The sequence below is a fragment of the Pezoporus flaviventris genome, unplaced genomic scaffold (genome assembly GCF_033815535.1).
Source record: "Pezoporus flaviventris isolate CSIRO_AGI_PZ_B2104156 unplaced genomic scaffold, CSIRO_AGI_Pfla_v1 ptg000037l, whole genome shotgun sequence".
NCBI lineage: Eukaryota > Metazoa > Chordata > Aves > Psittaciformes > Psittacidae > Pezoporus > Pezoporus flaviventris.
Window position 1 is genome coordinate 19,917,697 of NW_026892585.1, and position 22,092 is coordinate 19,939,788.

At 36.0% G+C, this 22,092-nt stretch overlaps 1 protein-coding gene across 4 annotated transcripts in view; it reads right to left on the reverse strand.

The window, feature by feature from the left end:
• The window catches only part of ZNF385D (zinc finger protein 385D), a 415,511-nt gene that overhangs the window by 50,917 nt on the left and 342,502 nt on the right, over positions 1-22,092 (reverse strand). For all 4 annotated transcript variants that reach the window (XM_061464924.1, XM_061464925.1, XM_061464927.1 and 1 more), the window contains one exon: positions 6,758-6,920. In XM_061464924.1, the coding sequence (XP_061320908.1) occupies positions 6,758-6,920 (163 nt within the window). The remainder of the gene's footprint in view (positions 1-6,757; positions 6,921-22,092) is intronic.

Sequence of the window (22,092 nt, forward strand, 5' to 3'; positions counted from 1 at the left end):
TAAAAATCCTAACAAATTCAAGCTTCAAGGTCATTGTTCTGGTTTGATGTGTAAAGGAAATCCATTTACATCCAGAATGTCACAAACCTATACCCAGAATTAGTCTGTTAATTCTGCTGTGCCCTAAGCAATGCTGAAATGATCTGAAGAAACCACTTGCCAAAATAGAAGCACATGATACAACAAAGCATATGGAAACAAAACAACATCTAAATTATAAAAACAGACTGCTCTCAGTTTTCTTCTTAAACACCCTTAATATAATAATTATATATATATAAGGGTATCCACAGTGTAAACTGTACCACAAACTGCACACTAGGATCATATAGTCAATTGTTTCTGCATCCACTAGCAGACTTTGAATACTATTAAATACTATTTTGAATTCTAAATACAGTTGACATTTGTATCATGATTAGAAACAGAATTTCTTTTAGTTATAAAAGATTACAAGAAAATCTGCTATCTGTAAAAATGGTAATAAACAGGCAGTGTCACTTTTAATTAACTATACGTTAATGTATACAGCAACATATCTTCCTCAGCTTTCCTGAAGAAAGGGAAAGTTAAGGTGGTTTGTCATTAAGAACAAAGGATTAAACAAAATAAGAGTGGACGATAAAATAATGCAGCTATACCAAGCAACACTAGAAATAATACAATAACTCTAAGTATACAGAAGCCCTCATACAGCTTAAAGCCTAGCCATTAACAAAATGTACGCTTATAGCAATTAAATAAATAAACGAATAGATAAATCAAAGCTCAAAACCTGAGTGTAAGGGAGATAAAAATGAAAGTGGAAATAAAAGGAAAGCAGAGATAACAGGAAACTAATTTTCATTTTCAAATGGGATTTCCTTTCAGTTATAGGTTCTGGAGCTGAACCAGGAACTGCACAAATACATATATGTACAGAGCTAATGTACAATTTTGACAGCTTTGACAATCTAAGTGATAAAACAAAGCCAGCAAGGTGTGCTAATCCATGACATTGGAGAAGACAACATTTAATTACCTGTCTTTAACAGGGAAGGGCAAATATTGCAAACACATAGAAATATATTCATATAAATATATTCAGAGAATATTTCTTCATATTTTTTAAATGAAACTGTTGTAGTAGCAATCAATATGTCACCCTTCTATAAAGATCCCTATAACCAAGTTTTCATTTGAGCAATGCATTTAAAACCTTTTTCCCACAATTTAGAGCAGAAGTTTTGAATCCTAAATAAAGCAGCACACACTGACTACTAGCGAAGAGTCCATGGACTCCTTACTTGAGACCTGAGAGAGACACACTGGTCTAATAGGAAGTGTTCACTTCAACACCTATAGTTGAATATCATGTATTTTAATACTAAACCATACATATTCTAGCAGTCTACCTTTATTAAGCAGTAATTTTCTTTCCATGCCTAAAAAAAGAAAATAGATGAGAAAAAGGTTCATCCTTTTTAAAAAAACAAACAAAAAAAGAAAGTTCTCATCAGTGGGAAATCTAAAAACTATTCAAAAGCCTATTAAAATTTCCACATGACAGAAAACTAATGTAATTTGTTATGCGATCATTCCAAATTAATTAATACAATTCCTATTTTGAACACTGAGCATCAAATTCTTATACTGCAACTCATGATTCAGTTCGAATGAATCAACACATATGGAAAAAAATTGAACACACTGAAGGAAAGGGCAATTTGGTAACTGAGGTTGAAACTGGTCTCTAGCTACTTTAGGTACCAGTGTAGGAATTCATAGCTCATCTAGCCACCACAGGCATTGCTTTATACTTTTTTTTTTCAGGTTTTCACGATTCATCTTATTTATTATAGATGTTTACTTTAGAATAAGATGAAGTGTGCCCTAGACTCCATTGACACGATTTCCTCTCACAGTAAAGAAAAGCCAGTGCAATTAGCATCAATATATATGTCTATAGCTGGTCAAAGAAATTCCACCTAGGCTCTCAATGAATATCACACTTCATAACCTCTGCCCTTCTCTTTCATACATTCAACAAAACCAAAAGCACAGATGAAAAGCCCAAGCAGCTCAGTTTGAGTTAATTGTGTTAAAACCCCCTTTTAATTTAAAGCTGAATTCTCCATCTCAGTAATGGCATAAGACATCCGGCATACTGTACAACACATTATTCACCACTCCTTATGTATCTGCAGACCATTTTCAGCTCCAGTGTAAGCTGATGTTAGGGCAAAAGATCTGCACTAGCTTTTACTCCCAGTATCTGTAAACTCCTCAGTCAGCCCACAGAAGCACAGTTAAAGATTGGAAGGGTGACAAAATGTACTACGGAGGTATTAGAAAAGGCCCAATAAACAAAGACAATACAGCATATGATGATGATGATGGCTTGACTTTGCGAACGAAGATTTGGGAAGGGTTTTACTCACACTTACTGCAAGTGCGCTGATGACTAAAAAGGCCAGTGCGGGACTCCCTGAAAAAAGGCTGCTTGGTCATTCAGGATGCTGCCGAACCAGACTGTCATCTCCTGGGTCAATCTCGAGTGACCCATGTCCTGAACCGCCTGCATGCAGGGTTGGGTCTGCGGCTTCCAATGCACCCCATCACGTGCTGTTTCATCCCTCGCCTGTCGCTACAGGGCTTTGCAAGTGTGGGCAAACCCTTCAGGTCTGTCCAGTGGATTTTTTAGGTGAGGCACAGTGTGCGCAGAACTGGACCCGCCCTTTACACCTGAGGTTTATCTGCCAGGGCCTAGCGAGCTTGGATGGTGACAGCAAAGTCCTCAGGTGGGAGGTTTGGCTAGCGTCCTTCTCTTAGATGGATGGCCTTACAAGGCTAAACGAGCTCTATCTGCCCGGGTTTCAAGTTAGAGACCTCACTAGCCTTCAGGCAACCATCCTAGGAGAAGGACAGTATATAACAGGGCATGAAGTATACTTAAAAAGAATAAACCAGCTCTGAAATAAAAACTCAGAATTTGCCACCTGTTTCAACAGAAAGACATAAAGAAACAAGAATTTAGAATGGAAGAGAACGAGTTTTGCAGTTCTGTCAGTTCCCAGCCATTTAATTTTTTTAACTTTAATTCTTTAATTGCATGTAAAATGCATTTCATAACCGTAGTGCATGTTACATAAATTCAATGTTATTTGCCTGATTGGAAACCAGTGCAAACATATTAAAGCCATGCATTAGCAGAATTTAATGATTTGAATAAGTTTTACTCATTCCTGTTTTAGTTCTTGTCTTTGAGCTTATTTGTGTTTTTCCTTACAGTTTCTTAGCTCTCACTTAAAAAATTCTTTACTCTTCTTTACTTTGAGAGTGGTCAAACACTAGAACTGCTGCCCAGCAAAAGTTGTGAAGCTGTTCAAAACTAAACTGTAGAAGATACTGAGCATCCTGCTCTTGCTGACTCTGCTCTGACCTGCAGGGGAGGCCTTGTCAATTTCCAGATGTCCCTTTGTGGTGCCTTCACAAAACCTCAGAAATTCTGTAAACCTGCAGTATTTGTGGCTTCCAAACTACATCTCTTCCCAAACCTCTCCATTTCATGCCATCTTTCTTTCTTCCTCCTTCAAAGGTTACCCTGAGTTGGCACACCGTTTCCGATTCCCGTCTCCTTTCTGCCGTCCATTTTTATACCTCCACCTGCTCACCATTTTAAAATCGTCACAGTTGGACTGAAATTGTTACTTCAGGAGCAAGTTTCATCTGATGACCAGAAATGATGTTGAATAATAGAATTTGTAACAAAGTTCCCACGTGTTAAGAATGGCATTGTCCATTATGTGGCTGACAGCATAACTCTTCATGAGTTATGAACTCTTCAAGTGTAGTAATAATTCTTAAAGTTTGTTTAAAGGGGTAAAAAAATAAAACAGCAATTTTCCCAGAATGAGCAAAACAACCCCTTATTTCATGTTTTCTCCTTATCACATGATTCACCAGGAATCATGAGAGGTTTTAAGGAGTCTGCTTACACTGTAGGTTGCTCTGTCTCCGTTATTTACTGCAGTAACACTTGCTGGCACCATGTCTAACAAAATAGTTCCAGAATAAGCAACATAACAAATCACTGCTTTAACTCTTGAATCAGTTTGCATACTGTGTGGTCTTTTTTTCATAATCATCGTTGCACAGGACTACAGATTTCCTGATGACATTTTGTTTGCTGATACTGCTAAGGGCACACAGAAACAGAGCACTGAAGTCCCGAGCAATATGCTGTGACTGATATGTAATTCACCATTGAACCACTGCTGTACATGATATATTGGAGGTGATACGAACATGACCCTATCCTCAATGCATTTGGGATCAAGTATTAATCTTCAGTTGTAAGTTTCAAAATACTGTATAAAAACACTTCTGTACCAAACTATCATAAATGCAAGGATTTACTAACTTAAAGAATTTATTCCTAGTTATGAAAGATTAATTAAGGAACGATAATCATTAGTATGACTATTACCTGAGAGCTTCATAAGACTATCAGAATATTTAACTTTTACAGTGATCATTTACAAATGTGCAAATTCACACAGTGCATTACATTGTGATGTTCTTCTGGATTTCAGAAATCATTTTGCCCTCTTAAGTTCTATCAAGAAACACAAGACACAGAACAACTGGAAAGGAAAGAAAATCTGATTTATGAAATTTTTAACATGTCATGTTTAACAGAAAATTTCATCCCTTTGTCTACCCAAATTCCACCCCCCCCTCCTGCTATGCATACGTGCTTGAATCTACAAAGGATAATTTACACCAAGGATGCTATTCTATTGTCACTCATATCAATGCTGACCTGTAATAACTGTATTTGAATTGAACTGTCTGCCTTTCTTTGAACATCACCAGTTGAATAGGGCTTTTGCCAAGCAGTTGAATTTTCTCAGTATTTTGTGAAACTGTCAGATTTTGGCTGTTTGTTAATTAACATGTGTCTTTTAGAATGCCATTAAGGTCAATATATCTAACATAGAATACATATATGTATACATGTACATACATATATATATACACACATTCTATGAAATTAATCCAGGAAGTCACAGACAATGTGTGAAGCTGAGGAAACTCCTCCATAGGCCATTGCTTTTGTTAGATTTTTTTATGTTTTCTTATTTATACTGATACAAAAACTGGTTTGTACTGCTGACCTTGGATACAAGGCAGTTCATACATCTTGCCAGGGATCTAAATCAAAGCCCGATGGAAAGACTCAGACTGGATTTAAGCACCTTGGAAAAACCTTCAAACTTACACAGCATAAAAGTTTTTGAATAATACATTTTAAAGCTTAGAAAGACCTCTTTTTTCTTCTGTTATTTTCTCCAACCACTAGTTCATGTTTCATGAACAATAAATCACCGTTTCCATCCAACATCACCCTTTCTGCACTGAACATGCTAACAGGCAACAGCAGGAGAAACTTTTAAAAAGTATTTGTAAGTTTAGAAACGTATATTTTCATAAATAACTTTTGACAGCATTCCCATTCTCCCATACTTCACTTACTTTCTTTCATCATATAAACAAAAGTACTTAGGATTTTTTTTTTTTTTGTAAGAAGGACGAAAACAATGTACCAATTGGTTTTTGAAGCCATCCCATTATAAATAGGATATAAATCTCCACAAAAACATATGCTGTCTATAATAAAGTACTAGAACAAAGCTATTTAGATAGACAGATAGACATACAGGAATCTGTCTATAACTAATATAGCTAAGACATATCTTATAGAAAGTACTACACACGTCTGCAAGTTACTTTTTTGTTATACTGTAATTGGTTAGCGCATGTCTATTTACGATGCTAAACTTACTCATCAGAAGTAGTTCCAAATGAGTATTTTCCAGCACTGGTAGAAAGGTTCTGTTGTTTCACAGCTTTGGCTTTTTTGCCATGACTGGTTTTAGCTTGTTTGGAGAAGGAGGGTTGATTATGACTAAATATGTAACTGTATCCCTTCAGCCACAAGAGCCGTCGTACCTTGTCATATACTACAGTACCCTTCAGTGAACCTACAACCTTCCTTTGAAATTTCCAGTACAGTAACCACATATTTAATCTGTGAGCTTGATCAAATCCTGCTGACTTTACCAAATACTCACATAGATTTTATTTGCAAAGGGGTACCTTTCACCCATACAATAATTTAAAGAATATTTTTGCAGTCTGAATACTCATTTAAGCAGAATAAAAGGCAACAATAGCACTTACCTGATTGTGTGGAATAGAGGTTATACAGCTATTTTCCAACTCAAAACCATGCAATAGCCATTTAAAAAAAAAATGCAATGTTCAAATTTTATGAAAATTAGGGGTTTACTCATAATGATTTTTAAGAGGCTTCTAGACACAAGTAGTGCAATTTACTACTTGCTTGTGGTCAAAAGAAATGTGCCATATGTAATTATTTATGGAGAGATACTGCATACAGACTAGGAGGTTTAGATCTGTTGATATGTAATAGTTTGGCCACTATAAAAATTAATCAAGTCAGTATTGCATTCTGGCCTAAAAGAATGATAAGCCTCTTTTCACTAAGAGAAATCAGTCATGACTATCATACTCTCACCAGCCTATTGAAAGGACTAAAACAAATCAATATCACACAGAAAGATGGATCGAGCATGAATCGATGTGGCAAGCACATAACCAAACAGACATGGAATTAAACAAGAAAGAAAAATGAAACCAAACTAAACCAAACCAAAAAGCTAAACAAAACCAACAAAGATTGTCGCTTAACCTGTTTTGTCAGAGCTGGTATTGATGGTATTGGTAGTGATGGAAGTGAAGGTAGTCTTTGCGCTGTCCTTGGTAGTAACAGATTTCTGCTTATTTTTCATGGCTTCCAGTGCTTTGAGCTTCTTGGCATGTTTAGTGCCTTTGTAGTGGGCCGCAGCCTGGCTCTACAAAGGAGAACAAAATGAACCATGCAATCAGGCTCATTTCTAAACTGGCATTCTCTGTATTAGTACAAATACAGACTACCTTTCAATAATGGGTACCATTCACATTATCCAAGTAGTGACCAAACAGAAAATCATATTTAGAATGATGCCTGAAAAACAATGGAAAAAATACTCAAGTCACCCCAAATAGATAAGTATAGTATTACTGCATAACAGTATATTACCAAAATAAAGTTGTTTTAGTCTACCATGCTACCATTAGTTTTTCTGTCAAGACTGCTTTTGCTTTCACATTAAAAAAAAACAAAAAACTCTCAGGCAATGGGGAAGAAGGCACTCTCCTCCCATTAGCTTTGCACTTTTCCAGTTTCTATTTCAAACTAGAGATTTAGTCAAAGCTTCCCTCAAAGAACAGTTTACTCTTAACAGTGGTATCAGGAACTTCTCAGCAAAGACTGACAGTAAAAAAAACACAAAAGAACCCAAACTAAAACTAAAGCCCAAACAAAAGGAAGCAAAACATAAAACGCTCTCTTCAAAGCTCGTCACCAAAGACTCAACTGAATGAGGCAGACGTGCAATTAGCTGGCTTTCTTAAAAAAAAAAAAAAAAAGATCACTTTTGTTCACCTGCTACAAAAATATTTGAAATTCAAAGCCAAGATCTCCTTTTAAAGGAGAAAGCTCACACAAATCCTGTCACAGTCCAAAATGTATTTTGGCTACTTGATATTGTTAAGCTAAAATAGATTCGTATGTATATTGTTATTAAGATTTATGTATTACTTGGAAAGTATCCTTATTATTCTAAGAGTTAATACCAACTTTCCTGCATTTAATTTATGTTGAAAATATATTTGAAGAATAGCATTTGAAGTAAAGATTAAACTTTATACAAAACTCACTGGCATTAGTATAAATATTCAGAGTTTATTTCTTCTCATAATTATTAAAATCTTAAAAGAAAGTCTTCTAGTTAATAAGTTTAACAACCTCAAAAATTCCTTTTTTTTTTTTTTTTTTGCTGAGCTTCAAAGTTTTGAAAGTAACAGCTTTCTTACTTGAATGAGAAATTAAGATTATAGAAAAATAGTCAAAATCTAGCTACTACAAAACTGCAGAAATGAAAAGCAACTATGCTGGATCAGCCCAAGGACCCAAAAAGGTCAACATTTTGCTTCTGGCATTAAACAGAATAGCAGATACTTAGAACACAAAGGAAAGGTAAATGCTTTCTGTTGTAGAATAAATAATAAGAAAAAACCCACGTATATAATTTACTGGCTACAAACTCAAAGGATCAAAGGAATAAAATGACAGCTACTTGACTCACTAAGCCACTCATGTGAGTAGGAAAAACCTGCATTATCTGGCATCTGTTAGTCATGAGACCTTCATTTAATGTTATTTAATATGTTGAATTTGGGAGTGACAGTAAGTTCTACTGAGTGTCAAATAAGAGTGCATATTAATGCATCTTGAGATTTATGACTTCCAGCTTTCATGAAAGCCATGATTCCTTACAGATGCCTGAGATTTGAGAAGCTCAAGCTGATTAGGGAAGAAGTGAGAGAACTTGTCTAAATCAATGTACACATGCATAGATTTTCACACATGCATATGCTCGTCTTGTATATTGAGATGCATCATTCAGTTTGGTTGAAAAGCCAGTTTCTCTATACCTAAAATAATGTAAATATTGTATTAGGTACCCTTATTGAAAGAACACTGGACAGTGAAGTTATTAACTAGATACAACCTGAACAGAAACAGCACAATCATGCACCTTTCACAGCTCCCAACACATAACATTAGACATACTGTAAGCCAAATAGAAACAATCAAGAGATATTAATTACTGTTAAACTGAAAGACCAGTGTCAAATTACGATGATGCATTAAAAATGACATTATACAGTACATCCTCATGTTGCTATCATGTCAAATATTTTTACCGTTTCTAGTAAAATTTAATTATCAGTCAGCTCCAGAATCTGACTGCACTTCTTCTCCTTAACAGTGTAATTCTTCAAGCATAAAAAAGGTAGTCAGGACACGGTCCTTAATACTGAATGTTCATGTCAGTTTGACACACAGCTCAACTTTATTCACAAAATGGTTGGTGAAGCACCCCAGGTTTATGCCTCTTGCATCCATACTTCCAATTCTTGCAGCTACAACTTCACACACCCCAACTCAAGTAATCTTGGATGTACAAGGCTTATACAACAAGGGTCTATGCAGAAATTGGTGACCTTTTCAATGTTCTGAAATATATGAATGAAATTGCTCCATAGTAGAAAGACGTTGCTCAAATTTACAAGTACAATGGCTGCTATGCAGAATTGTCCATTACTCACTTTCCACAAAGCACTGACAGTTTACCCAGCCTATACTTAGAGATGATCTTTATGCCATTTTTATTTCAACATTTAAATCTCTGTCCTCTGTGGGGACATGAATCTATCTGAGCTTGTTTCAATATAACTACAGCTAGCATGTTAATGGTAGTTCTATGTAAGAGCACACAGATTGCTCTTAAGCATTTAAGCAGCGCCAAATAAGCTTGTGCTGAACTTTTACAACTGAATCGGAACCCTAAAAAAACCCCAAACAACCCCCAAAAAACCCCAACCAAATGTCTGTCATTATCTTCCCTTGTAGGAGGAAATGGAAAAAATGCTAATAAATATATTTTTCAGCACAGCAATGTAAAGTATGGTATCTCACTGAATCATTTCTTTCAGCCATTATTTTGCATTCTTACAATTATCCTCATTGCTTAAATGGCATTTACTTCTAACTTATAAAACTCATTGCTTAACCAGTATTTACTTGTAGGTTAAGTACAATAATAACAGATCATAAAATGCAGTTATTCCCAACTTTCATTCAGAATTAAGAAATATTGAGAGAGAAAAATAAAAGTCGTTAGCCTTACTATTTGGTGCCCACCATGATGCTTAACTGAGTGAATAGACTGTACCCCTTCAGAAAGATGAGAGGGAGTCCAACAGTTGCAAAACACAAGTAGATAATACATACATATATATATTACCTTACCAAGCTGAGCTAGAAGTTGTGCTCAGATGAGCTCATGGACAGAGGTTACAGGTGAAACTCTACACCTATAGAAACCAATGGGAATCAAAGGAGGATTTCCCATTCCATGTTTTGAAAAGCGGTACTGACTTTTATAATTGCTCATCTTGATGGAAGACAGTCCCTTTTGACAAACAACTGCTTGATGTAAAATCAGATGAAAGAGATACTGGACAATCCTAAAGAAAAAATTCCTAATTTCTACAGAACACTTTGTAATCAGCCATCCTAAACCCCCTCTAATATTAAATTCTGTTTCTCTTAATGATTATAAAAGAACACATTAGAAGAATACCTTCAGAAAGCGCTTACTTTTTTCTTTCATCACAGTTTCCAAGTTTGCTTCTCACATCATAGTTTCCAAGTTTGATACAAAGAATTAATCCTAGCACTGTGAAGACAAGTCACTGTCAGCTAAACATGTGGGCCAGTCAGTGAAGAAGCATGAGGAGTATGTCAGTTATTGCTGGTTCAATATTAGAGTGACTTTAAAAAAATGTATCTATTCTTGAAAAAGATGTCTAACAAGAAACCAAAAGGTACATTATTACTTCATATTTGAAGATGAAAACTTGAGGATCCTTAACTAAATTTTGAGGTCTCTGATCCTGCAAATTACATGTAAACAAACTTTGGTCTATGGGAATTACTTCAAGGAAATGACAAGATGTCTAAACAGCAAATCACTTTTCAAGGTTATTTGTAATGTAGTCCTGCTTATTTGAATGGTATAAGCCAAATTAAGCATCTCTTTTGCAAAACATAATTTCCACTGATTCCATGTATCTTATCTTGAATAACTAGGGACCTTTCTAATCCTTATATTTTGTAACCTTCCCAAATTGTTAGAATATAAAAAATGCATTTGTCTATATAATGATTTATTGGGTGTGTATATATATCCATATGTTACAAACGCACATACACATACCATACAGATTTCTATATACCTTAATGTCAAAAATCAGCTGAAGTGCAATATTGTACCACAATTACCATGAGGACATGATATTACCAAACAAATTGCAACATATAAAGTATGATGAGAAAGGTGAAATATTTTAAACAATCCAGATAGTATGCACTTACAACTACATGGAAGTCTTCATGCCTGCCTAAGGTACTTCACCAAATCATGCGTCTTCTCACTTATGTTTTTAGGCATTGGCCCAACAAAAACACTGTGCTTCATTTTTCACATGGAGACAAAGAATTCTCTTCCTATTCAGAGAGTTTTCAGCTTCGCAGCACTGCATCTTCTATCCTTCCCTTATCTCTCCCGATCCACCTCATATTACAGTCTTAGAGATGGTTTTCCTGCCTCATGCATTCCTTCTAGGCAATACCTTCATAGTAAAAGCCAGGTCAAAGAACATTTTTAAAAAAGTGGTGTGAATATTTTCCACCAAGTCTTCCTCACAAATATTCACTCCAACTATCCTGCACCATGTCTTTTTCAGCTTACAATGTATTTTAAAGCTGTTCATGGTGGAGAATGCTCTACTCCATGCTGTCATCTGACCAGTTAGTAGCAAGGCTGCATTCTGTCTGCACCCTTAGAAAGCCACAAATGAGGGGGCTGAAAAGTCCTTTTTTTGTCTGTCTGAGATTTCAGTAGATCACATCATGTCTTTCTTTCCTACCAGCTACTGGATACTACCATCACCTCTGCTGTTATTCCGAGTAAAACAGCAATTTTTGCTAACCCATCAGCAACCAATGTCAGGATCCTCCAGACTAAGAAGCTCTAAAACCAGTAAGTTTCCAGGTTCAAACTAACACTATCAGTGAGCTGAGCACACATGGAAAGCAATCATACAGAACTGCGCAAGCCAAGAGGGCTTCTATCCTTGATGAAATGAGGGAAATTGTTTACGAGATACCTACGCTACACATTGTCTCAACCTCTGAAGTTGGGCTGTCAGTAAGTACTTCAAATACATTTTTACAGATGCTTTAAGCACAAAAGAAAGTGGCAGAAAATCAAAAGACATGTTTTATTTTTGGAACAAGCATCATACTTACTTCTAATGATTCCAAAGCCTTGCAAGTCAGTGATGACAGCACTGCTCAGGGAAGGCTGCCGTATGCAGCTGAGACATCTGTAGACTACCAGGCATGTGCTATTTACATAACCTGAGCTGATCTCTATGGAACTTCTCCAGTAAGTAAACTGGAGAAGTTTACTGAGAGAAAGTCTAACAGCCTTGAGACACCCAACAGTTGGCTCTGCCTAGGGCAGGGCTTTTATTGTGAGCCATACCAGATGATATGAGGATTATGCAGTCGCACTGACATGTATTTACTCTGTTTACTAGATAACCTTTTATTTGAGGGTATTTTAATTTTTCAAAAATAACTTCTTAGAAGGCCTACTGTTTTGTTTGCCCAGTGGGTACACACAGGGAATTAAGGACTAACAAGTCCTACGCTTCCTTTCTAGAAAACAGAGGAATTTCATAAACTTCACCAGAGCTTCACAGATTCACAATACAAGGGACAAACAAAACTTCGCAGAAGATTAAGTGAAGACATGTAATGCAATTTTTAAAGGTAATGTCAACACAATGACATGCTTCATATTGAACAAGAAGAGAATCCTGATTTCTGTCTGATACATACAAACTCAATCTGCAGTCAATTACAGTACAGATAAATGTTACCTGTCATCATATCTTCCTTCTGCTATGCTTACCTTTATCTTCTCAAATGTGTCATTTCAATTTTTTGTGCAACTCTATCATCAACACTACTGTGTAATACAGAACCAGAGGTCTAATTACATTATGCACTGGGATGTAACTGTGGTATAAAACACCAAGGATGTGTGCAATATTACTTCTTTCAGATATGCTCTGAGAGAAGGCTTTTGCCCCCAAAACTGTGATTGATCAATTTGCCCCCTTCCCTAGAACCAAATACACAATAACAGAGCAAGTACCAAAAAGGACCTTTCTGCAGAAAAGAAAGCATTTCTCCATTATTGTGTCAGAACACATTAAATGTCCCAGCATATCAATTCCCAAGTATTCAATTTTCTCTTTTCATGTAAAGAAAAACTTTGTTTCCTCTTCTTCAAAAACCATTTATTCAATACACTCATGAACTCAAGGATCACTGAGACTCAAGGATGAGAGATAATGGGTGCCTTCTGAGCTCACTAGCTCCTTTGCATTCACAAAGCTGCTCCATCCCACTCCCCCATGCTTGGGCTTCTTCCAGAGCCGTTTATATAATGGTGAGAGACTGTACCTGGCAGGAGTCTGCATCACATTGTGAGAGACTGGCATTCATCCCATTCTTACGGCAAAATCATCCATCCTATAGTAAAATCAATTTCATTTTCATTATGGAAAGAAGTATCATATTTTCATTATGGAAAGGACAAGCTATTTTATCTTGGTCAGATGCAGAAAGTCAAAATTTTCTACTTGATGTTTCTTGTCCCACATTACAGCATCTTTATGACCACACATCTAGTTTGTGCTGTTCGCTGCCACTGAGTATGGCATTATCTGAAATGATCTAAGCAAATACAAAACTCGCCTAGGTATAACATACTTCACTCTGCATTCTAAGTAGACATACACAGTGTCAAAATACAGTGAAGGCAAGATAGCTCAAGTAATCTCTTCCCATACCTGGCATTTTTATTTAAGGACACCAGTACTTCATACAGCACAACAAAAGTTCATTGCATGTTGAAATTCAATAAACAGATTATTTACTTTATCATATATTTTATCATTTTTATTGTTAAGCAGTTATATTGTTAAACAGCAATTGGGAAATCAGTTTTTAACTCATTTTGACAAGGTTATTAATTCTAGCTGCTAGAAATTCTTACATGCTGGCTTCCATAGTAATAATGGTTGCATTTTAGGGAGCTCTTTTGATGAGGGGGATGAAACATTCTCTTTTGCAAACTGATATCAACAAAAGTAACTTTAACATTTAATGCCATCTTTACTGTATTAAATGGCAGCATCATTTATTTTCCCCACGGTAAATCTTACTGTAGTCAGAATTCCAAGAAAATATTAAACTTGTTTATTTTTTATAATTCAGATTAGCAAAGTGATTCATCTCAGATTAATCTCAGAGTGAGACAGAAGGTCGATCTGTACACACTGTTATGTGCTACACATGATAAAATAAACCATGTATTAATTCAGTTTAGTAAATATAACATATGTGCTTCCAGTTTTGAATTTGGAACTGACATATTTGGGGCTGAGAACTTGAGCAAACTATATATGCCATTATAATTTTGTACAAATGTACCCCAGCTTCCCTCCAATAGCAACAGATGCACATCTTACATTCATTGTTTTAATTAACACCTTTTGAATAGCATGTCAATAATGGCTATACTAAAAGTGAAAGCCAGCATACATTTATCTATGAAACAACAAAGAAAATAAGCTCAAGAGGGTTGTGATTTACTTAATAATGAGTTTAATAATGTGAATATAATTCAATGTTCAGGTTATACACAAACAAGGTTTACTTAAAATCAACAGATGCTGTCGAATTTAAAATAACTGTTTTAAAGACTAATTTTCTAAATAGTGTTGAAAAGTTCAGTATTTTCTGCTGTCATCTAAAATGTAATGACAGTGGTGGATATGTAGCCAACACCTTTTTTTTGAATCTCAGTTTGTCACAGTTTACAACAGCTAATGGCAGTCAAGGGTGTACACATACACTTACCTGCCCAGAGCCTCAGTTCATTTAGAAACTTTACACTAAGTGAGCATAAACCACTTGATTCCCTCAGGATCCAGCTTATGAACTGAACAGAGAAAGTTGAGTGGGTGGGTTTAGCTTAGCATAGTTCGTCTGAGTGTTTTCACCTGGTTTCTGTTGCCAGGGAAACCATTTTGGTGTGTTTACATGCATTATAGCAATCTCATTGAATTCTGATTTTCAGACTTTTTTGACTGAACCAAAAGCATCAGAGAATAGTGGTGAGGCACAAAGATACTACAAGAAATTTTACAGAGAACAGGAGAAGTTTAAAAGGTGAACATTAAAATTCCTATTAGTTCAGTACTATTTGAACTCTGTATTTGAAATTACAAACAAGTTAATACAATTTGCATGTAGAAAACCACAAAAGAGAGTACACGGAGATATTTTCACCATGCTCTTAAGCAGAGTCTTAATACTTTTATTAGAATTACTGGTTTTAATACTAAAGTTATTAGAAGTTTTCCAATGTCAAGTCTGTCTTCAGAAAAATGTAGATTTCTTTCTTTCTTCCTGATTCTTTTTCATAAATATACAGTTAACAAACCTTTAATTTTGGATTTTTAATTTCAATTTCAGTAGTTATTTTTGCATAAATCTGTCCTGTGTCCTTTATATCAGCTCCTACCCATAAGTAGAAATTCAAACCCCACAAATAAGTAACATAAATACCCAGATTTCCTGAGCTCTGTTTTATGTGGAGTTGACTATAGTTAGATGCTTCCCAGGTCAAATCTTCAGCCTTCTTGTAGAAGGCTGTAAACATATGTAAAATATTATGTGAACTTTTCCACTGTGAAGAGCTCTCACAGCTACACAAAGATTTATAATTTAAGGCTGGGACTAAGATGGAAGAGTTTACAAGTTCTTTCATTCTCCTCATATTCTAAGATGAATCCAAGCCTTCCACGTACAGAAATGTCCATAGAAAGGCAGTGTGTTTTCTTGGAATAAAAGTACTCTCAGCCCACTAGTTCCTGACTCATTTAGACAAATTTTGTATCTCTAAGATCTTGAGTCCTATGCCAGTGATTTGCTTAAAAAGTCCTATAAGGGTAGGACACAGGACTTCTCTCTCTGGGAGGAGATATATGTTACATGAAAATGACAAAGCAAAAACCAAAGTAAAATGAATTTAAGAAAAAAAAAAAAGACCAAAAAACAACAAACAAGCAAAATCCAAACCAAATATGTTTTATATGTGGAATTAATAAAAACTAAATGCCTAAGTGGTCATAAAACTAGTGGTATAGCATGGAAGCAAATATGCATTAAAGACTAATTTTATCTAAACTATTAGTAAGAAAAAATATTTTGAGAAAAACAAGCAAAATAACCAGAAGAAACAAAGGTTTGTAAAGCACAGGAAAACTTGAAGATCAGTCTATAATACAGTTATATTTATTCTTTTACATAATTTTGTTCCTTTTGCCTTGCCTTCATTCATTCTTGGGTGATGCTGTGAACACACTCAGAGCCTCAGTGAAGTCCATGCAGTGCTGTGTATACCTAGAAAGTCTGCCATCACACAAGTTCTATCAGCTACTGAAGGGTCAGAGCCTTAGTACTTTGAAATAGTGCCCACAGACCTAATTGCGATGACAGTTATAAAGTCAGTTATTTGCTCTTTAAGTAGTACATATATGCGGATAGATTCAACTGTTCCAAAAGCTATGCAGACTGAAAAATGGTGGTTATTTACTAACATGCTATCATCAATACAGAACAGGCAAAAATATCTTCCAGTAAAAAGCTGAGAGATCAGCATCTTTCACTCCTTTAAGTTACCCACTACTCCAGTGTGTAAGCCACAGTTAGAGATACAAAACATTACACAAAACTTAATGAGAATGTTCTACACTACTATTTACACTACAGTTGTTATATTTTCTCTTCTTCTTACAAACCTTCATTCCCTCTACTTCAAATTACACTGAAATCTGAAAATCCATTTTCTTCCATTGACCAAAACAAAATACTGAAGCTACAAGAAACTGGCTGCAATTCTATAAACCCTGCTGGATAAGAGCAGCCCTGCTGAAATCAACAGCACATTTTATATGATGAAGTGTTGTGAGATAAGAGGTAAAGGCCTCAAGTTGTACCAGATGAGGTTTAGATTGGATATTTGGAAAAATTTCTTCACAGAGGGGGTGATAAGGTATTGGAAGAGGCTTCCCATAGAAGTGGAATCACTGTCACTGGAAGTGTTCAAAAACTGTGTAGATGAAGCCCTCAGTGATATGGTTTAGTGGTGGTCTTGGCAGCTGTGGGTAATGGTTGGAACTGATGATCTCAGAGGTATTTTCCAATTTAGTTGATTCTGTGATTCTAAGGCAAGTGCTTAAGAGGTGGTCTGTATTTCTGTTTCAGTCACATTGCCTTTTACATTTCTCATCTTTAGTCAAGCACAGGTTTTCCGGTTCAAAACTGATCTTGTGTAACATAAAAAAGACCAAACTAGACAGCTGTAAGAGCCCTTCCTGAGTTAAAAACCTAAGAAATCATTTAGTATCTTATATTTGTCTGGTCAGAGATTATTGAAAAAGTGAAAGTTCCAAATGGTACTGAAATCTAATGCTGAGACTCCAAAGTCCTTGGAGGAGGCAATCCCTTCATACCTATTCAAAATATTTATTAACATATTTATGCTTATTCATTGCTCTTTACTCTTCCTATGCTGTTCTTTCATTATTCCTCAGTGCTGATTCCCATCTACGGTAACTGTAACTCATATGAAATGAAAAAACCCCAGACTTACATCTCATAATTAAGAATTACAGAGATCTGATAAATGTAAATTAGTACAATTAAGTCAGTAACATTTAACAGTTTTCCATCTGTGTCCTCCAAATTTTGGAATGCTCCTGAAGTGATGAAGAAGTACTACAGTTTAATAAAGTAGGCTAATTTAACCTTGCAGACATGACCTTAACGCCTGAAGAAATGCTGTCTTAATTCACACAACACTTGTGTGAAACAGAAGACTTTTTCTTTTAGTTTGTTTTTTATGAAACTTTAGCCATGGACACTTGGTGACATCATTAACCAAGAGGAAATTATACCATCAGAACTAATGAGGTATTAAAATACCTCAGCAAATAAGGAAGGGTATTCAAGATTCCTCTTCCTTCTAGTCTTTAAAAATAATTAAACAGTTGATATTTCCACAAGCAAATGTACAGAAATATACAGTTATTAAACGAGACTGAAGCTCCTTATAAATTTTGTATTGAGATAAGAGTTCAGAACAAAGAATTCCTATCTAGAGTTCTGAAGAAAACTAAAATGTCAGGGGAGAAACACTGCAAGTTTGCATGTAGAGCTTTTGGTTAAAAATTTAACTTGGCTGCTCTGGCCCCTACGATGTTACTTCTGGAAAACTGGTTTCTGTAAAAAGTTGTAGAGATTTCTGAATCCTCTCTGAATAAAATGAAGAATCTTTATCTTCACCTCCAATGATGAACTGAAATTGTGAATAGCTCTCAGTTCACACTTACGACCTTTCTGCTGTGGTAATTCTCAGCATGCCTCAGTATGCTCTGCAGCACCCCAGTCTTACACTATGGAGGACATCAAGCTGAAAACCTCTAGCTAAATGAATACAGAACTCTCACTAATGAAAACTCCTAGCAGGTTTCTAAGCTGGTGGTGTACATTCGGGGTGTATGGACAGTTTGACAGTGATTTGAGCACTCTGAATTTCAAGATGCTTTCTGGAGTTCCACTGTCATTAAGTACAGGTGAAGGAACTATATGGGACAGCTATGCCTTTTGTGTTTGTATCCTTATGACTTTTAAAACTGAACCCTAAAAAAATTTCTTTAATATCATAGAATCATAGAATCGTTAGGGTTGGAAAGGACCTTAAGATCATCTAGTTCCAACCCCTCTGCCGTGGGCAGGGAAATATATTATGCTTAACACTACTATTAAATTGCATAAACCAGTAAGTGCTATTTCCCTTGGGTGTGTATTAAGAATTTACTTTTTGCAGACAAGTGCACAAATATGATTAGCTTTTGCAAATTGCTCCTTATTCTGTTATTGGTAAGTAATTTTTATATTATTGTAGTGTAAACAGATGCCATTTTCCACCACATATTCAGGAGTAATGAGCTAATTCAATGTGTTAAAACAAACAAGATCTTCAAGAATGAGCTATTTGCTTCAACAGTCCAAGCTCCATTGAAATCTATGTTGAAATCACCCATGATAGGAAAGTTAGCAAATTACTCTAGAAGCAAAAGAACTTTCTTCCTCGTTCATTATAATCCTGAATGGTTCAGATACCTTCCTAACATTCATACTATTGATCAAATTCTTGCAAATTGATTCAGAAATTATTTTTTGAGCATAACTAATATACTTCATTGCTTTTCTTGTAAAGAAACAACATTGTGGCAGGAGCTCTACAACTGTTTTAATATTCACTCCCATAGATTCATTATAGACCAAAGTCTAGAAACAATCAACCATGCTGTTTTCATTGCCCTTTGGAAACTGCAAGGACCAACTTTCTGAGAGAACAAAACAAATCAAAACAAAACCCCAAACAACCCAACAAAAAAAACCCAAGCATGTTAAGTTTAGATTGTGTGGGTGAAATCCTGGCACCACTTAAGTCAATAGAAATGCTGACATTTATTTCAACCTGGAAAAGGCTTGAAAGCAAGTGTGATGCTCCACCTGGACCCAGTGGAAAGAATTTAAAGATGGATGGACAGCCTTTGACTGAGCCAAGAAAACAAAATGTACAGCACCACAGCAACACTTCACTTGAGAAAAAAAAAAAAATCAAAAAAAACCCCATGCTTTCAGCACAAAACCATGTAATATTCAACTTGGAATATATTACTTGTCTACCCTCACAACAGCATGTTTGGGTAACTCCGCATCATCTTGCTTGGTGATACGTACTCATATTCAGCTGCTACTGGTATGTCATCCATCCATATGCTCTAAAAAATATCTACAGAATGAAAATTGAGAACACCCAGAACAATTTCATGCAAATAGAAATGACTTGGTTTGTTTCTCTGTTCTTTCTTTACCAGCTTCTACTTAACATTCCTAGAGACAACCACACCATTTGAGTCATCTGCACAGGAATATTTTCCTGGTTTTTTTTGTTGTTTTTTTTTTGTTTGTTTGTTTGTTTTTTGTTGGTGGTGGTTTTGTTTTTTTTATTGCAGCAAACCCATTTGTGAAACTTATGCGTGTGTATATAAATATTTATACTGCTACACACACATATCACAGGCAACCTGCCATCTCACCAGAAATACTATACTAGATGGAAAGGTTTCCAATGTTGAGTACATTTGATATATATATATCCAGCAGACATCCAGCTATAAAGCTAACAAAGACTCTCACACTTTGTGAGAGAGATATAATCCATTGTCCTGAGTTTTTTACTGGGTACCAAATAATCTGTGCAGCAGTTTATGGGCAGATATAAAGCCGCAGCATATATAAGAAACACTACATAATGCTATCTAAAGAATAAAACTTCAGATGGCGGCAGATAACCCTTAGAACTCTCAATCTCAACTGAATCTCTGTGACTATCTTTCCATTTTAGAACGATTTCCTGGTTTTGATCCTGGAGCCAAATTATACCCGAGTCCATCCATAATAAAAATACACCCAAAATGTAATAAAAACTAAATAGAATAATGTAATATATCTCCCAAATACGGTGCTTTATGCTATGAATAATTTTAAGAATGACATTTATTCCAATATGAATGAATCTCAGACAGACCAAAAAATCAAGGACCCTATCTAAAAAGAACATTAAGGGTGCATGACCTAACAATGGATACGGAAGGGTGACAGCAAATTACAAATGTTGTGGTTGTATAAGCAAGTACTTGCAGGTGTAGGTCGCTATGACCTATCACATTATGATAAATATTGCCAGTGGGTCATGTAAATCTAACTTAGACAAACTACCTTTCCTGAGACAGTTAATTTTCCCAGTGCATCTTCCCTGCTTTCAGATTTCAGGGTGGCCCTAATGGCTGTAACCATGTCACCCCTCTGCCTGTGAGTGCCATTCTCCCCGGAGCCTCATGAGGCCTCCACTCCCAGCTCTGGCTGAAGTGCTCCAGTGTGTTCCACCTAACCTGGCAGCCAAATCTGCAGAATTTATCACCACTTAATGATGCACACATTTACTGAGTAATAAGCATTTTGAAATGTACAGCACTGTGACTACCCAAAGAAGACGTGAGAGTACGATCTCGGGTAACATCCAGAGCCCTACTGATGACAACAGAACTTCAAGAAGTCCCACTTTGCAAATGAGATCACAATGGCCATCAGGACAGATGCATGAATGTCATGTACAGTGTGTAACATCTAACAGCTTGCAAGACTTTTGCGAAGCCATTTACAGAGAAATATGACAACTAGGCCAGGCTCAGGACAACTGGCTTTAGCACCCGGAGTCCTACCAAGTTTGGATATGATTTAACTTCTAACACTTTCTAAGAGGGTTGAGGCTATAATCTTTAATTCAGCGCTTCTTCAATTTCACCTTGCAGATACAGTTGCAGCCTCAATGTCTTTGCCCTGCAGTCTCCTAAAACATACCTCTTATTGCATTCCAAATACAAAACAGATATTACTTCCAGCTGAGAGTTTTAAGATGTATTAGCACCTTCAGGCTTACACATGGTCAATCTAACAGGTTTCTGCAGGCAGCAAACTAACCAGGAATCTAAGTGGGAGCTTTCAGGCTAAGCCAAAATGTATGCTAGTCCAAATGTGGTAGGAGCAGAAGCAGTTGTCTGCTAAAGATGGATTAAATCTGTAGCTGAACCCTTCATTCAGTCATGTGCAAACATGCCTTTCAGTAAGCCTATGACTTCTACAGGTTCAAGAATACAAGTCTGAGACACCCTGATGTTTTGTAGGAGAAAGCACCTACCTTCTTTACCTGATCAGACAGGTCACATCATAGGCCATGTGTCTTTTAACCACATAGCATATTACCAGAGGAGCCAGAATTATTGTCTGCATAAATCTCTGCTTCGCATGGCTGTACAGTCCCTTCTTATTCTCCCCATTTACAGAACTCACATCCCTCAAAAAGGGTGGAGTCCACTCCTGTTCATTAAACAGACAGACATTAAGGATGACCTTGTCACAGAGAATTGTATGTGGTTATCTACAGTGCAAGAATTTCAGAAAATGACTCAAGATTTGATGTTAATGATAAGGTCATCACCCTGTTGATTTATCTTTTGTGGTGCTGAAAAAAGGGAATTATGAAAGTTATGCTTCTCCCCAGCCAAAGGGCCTCA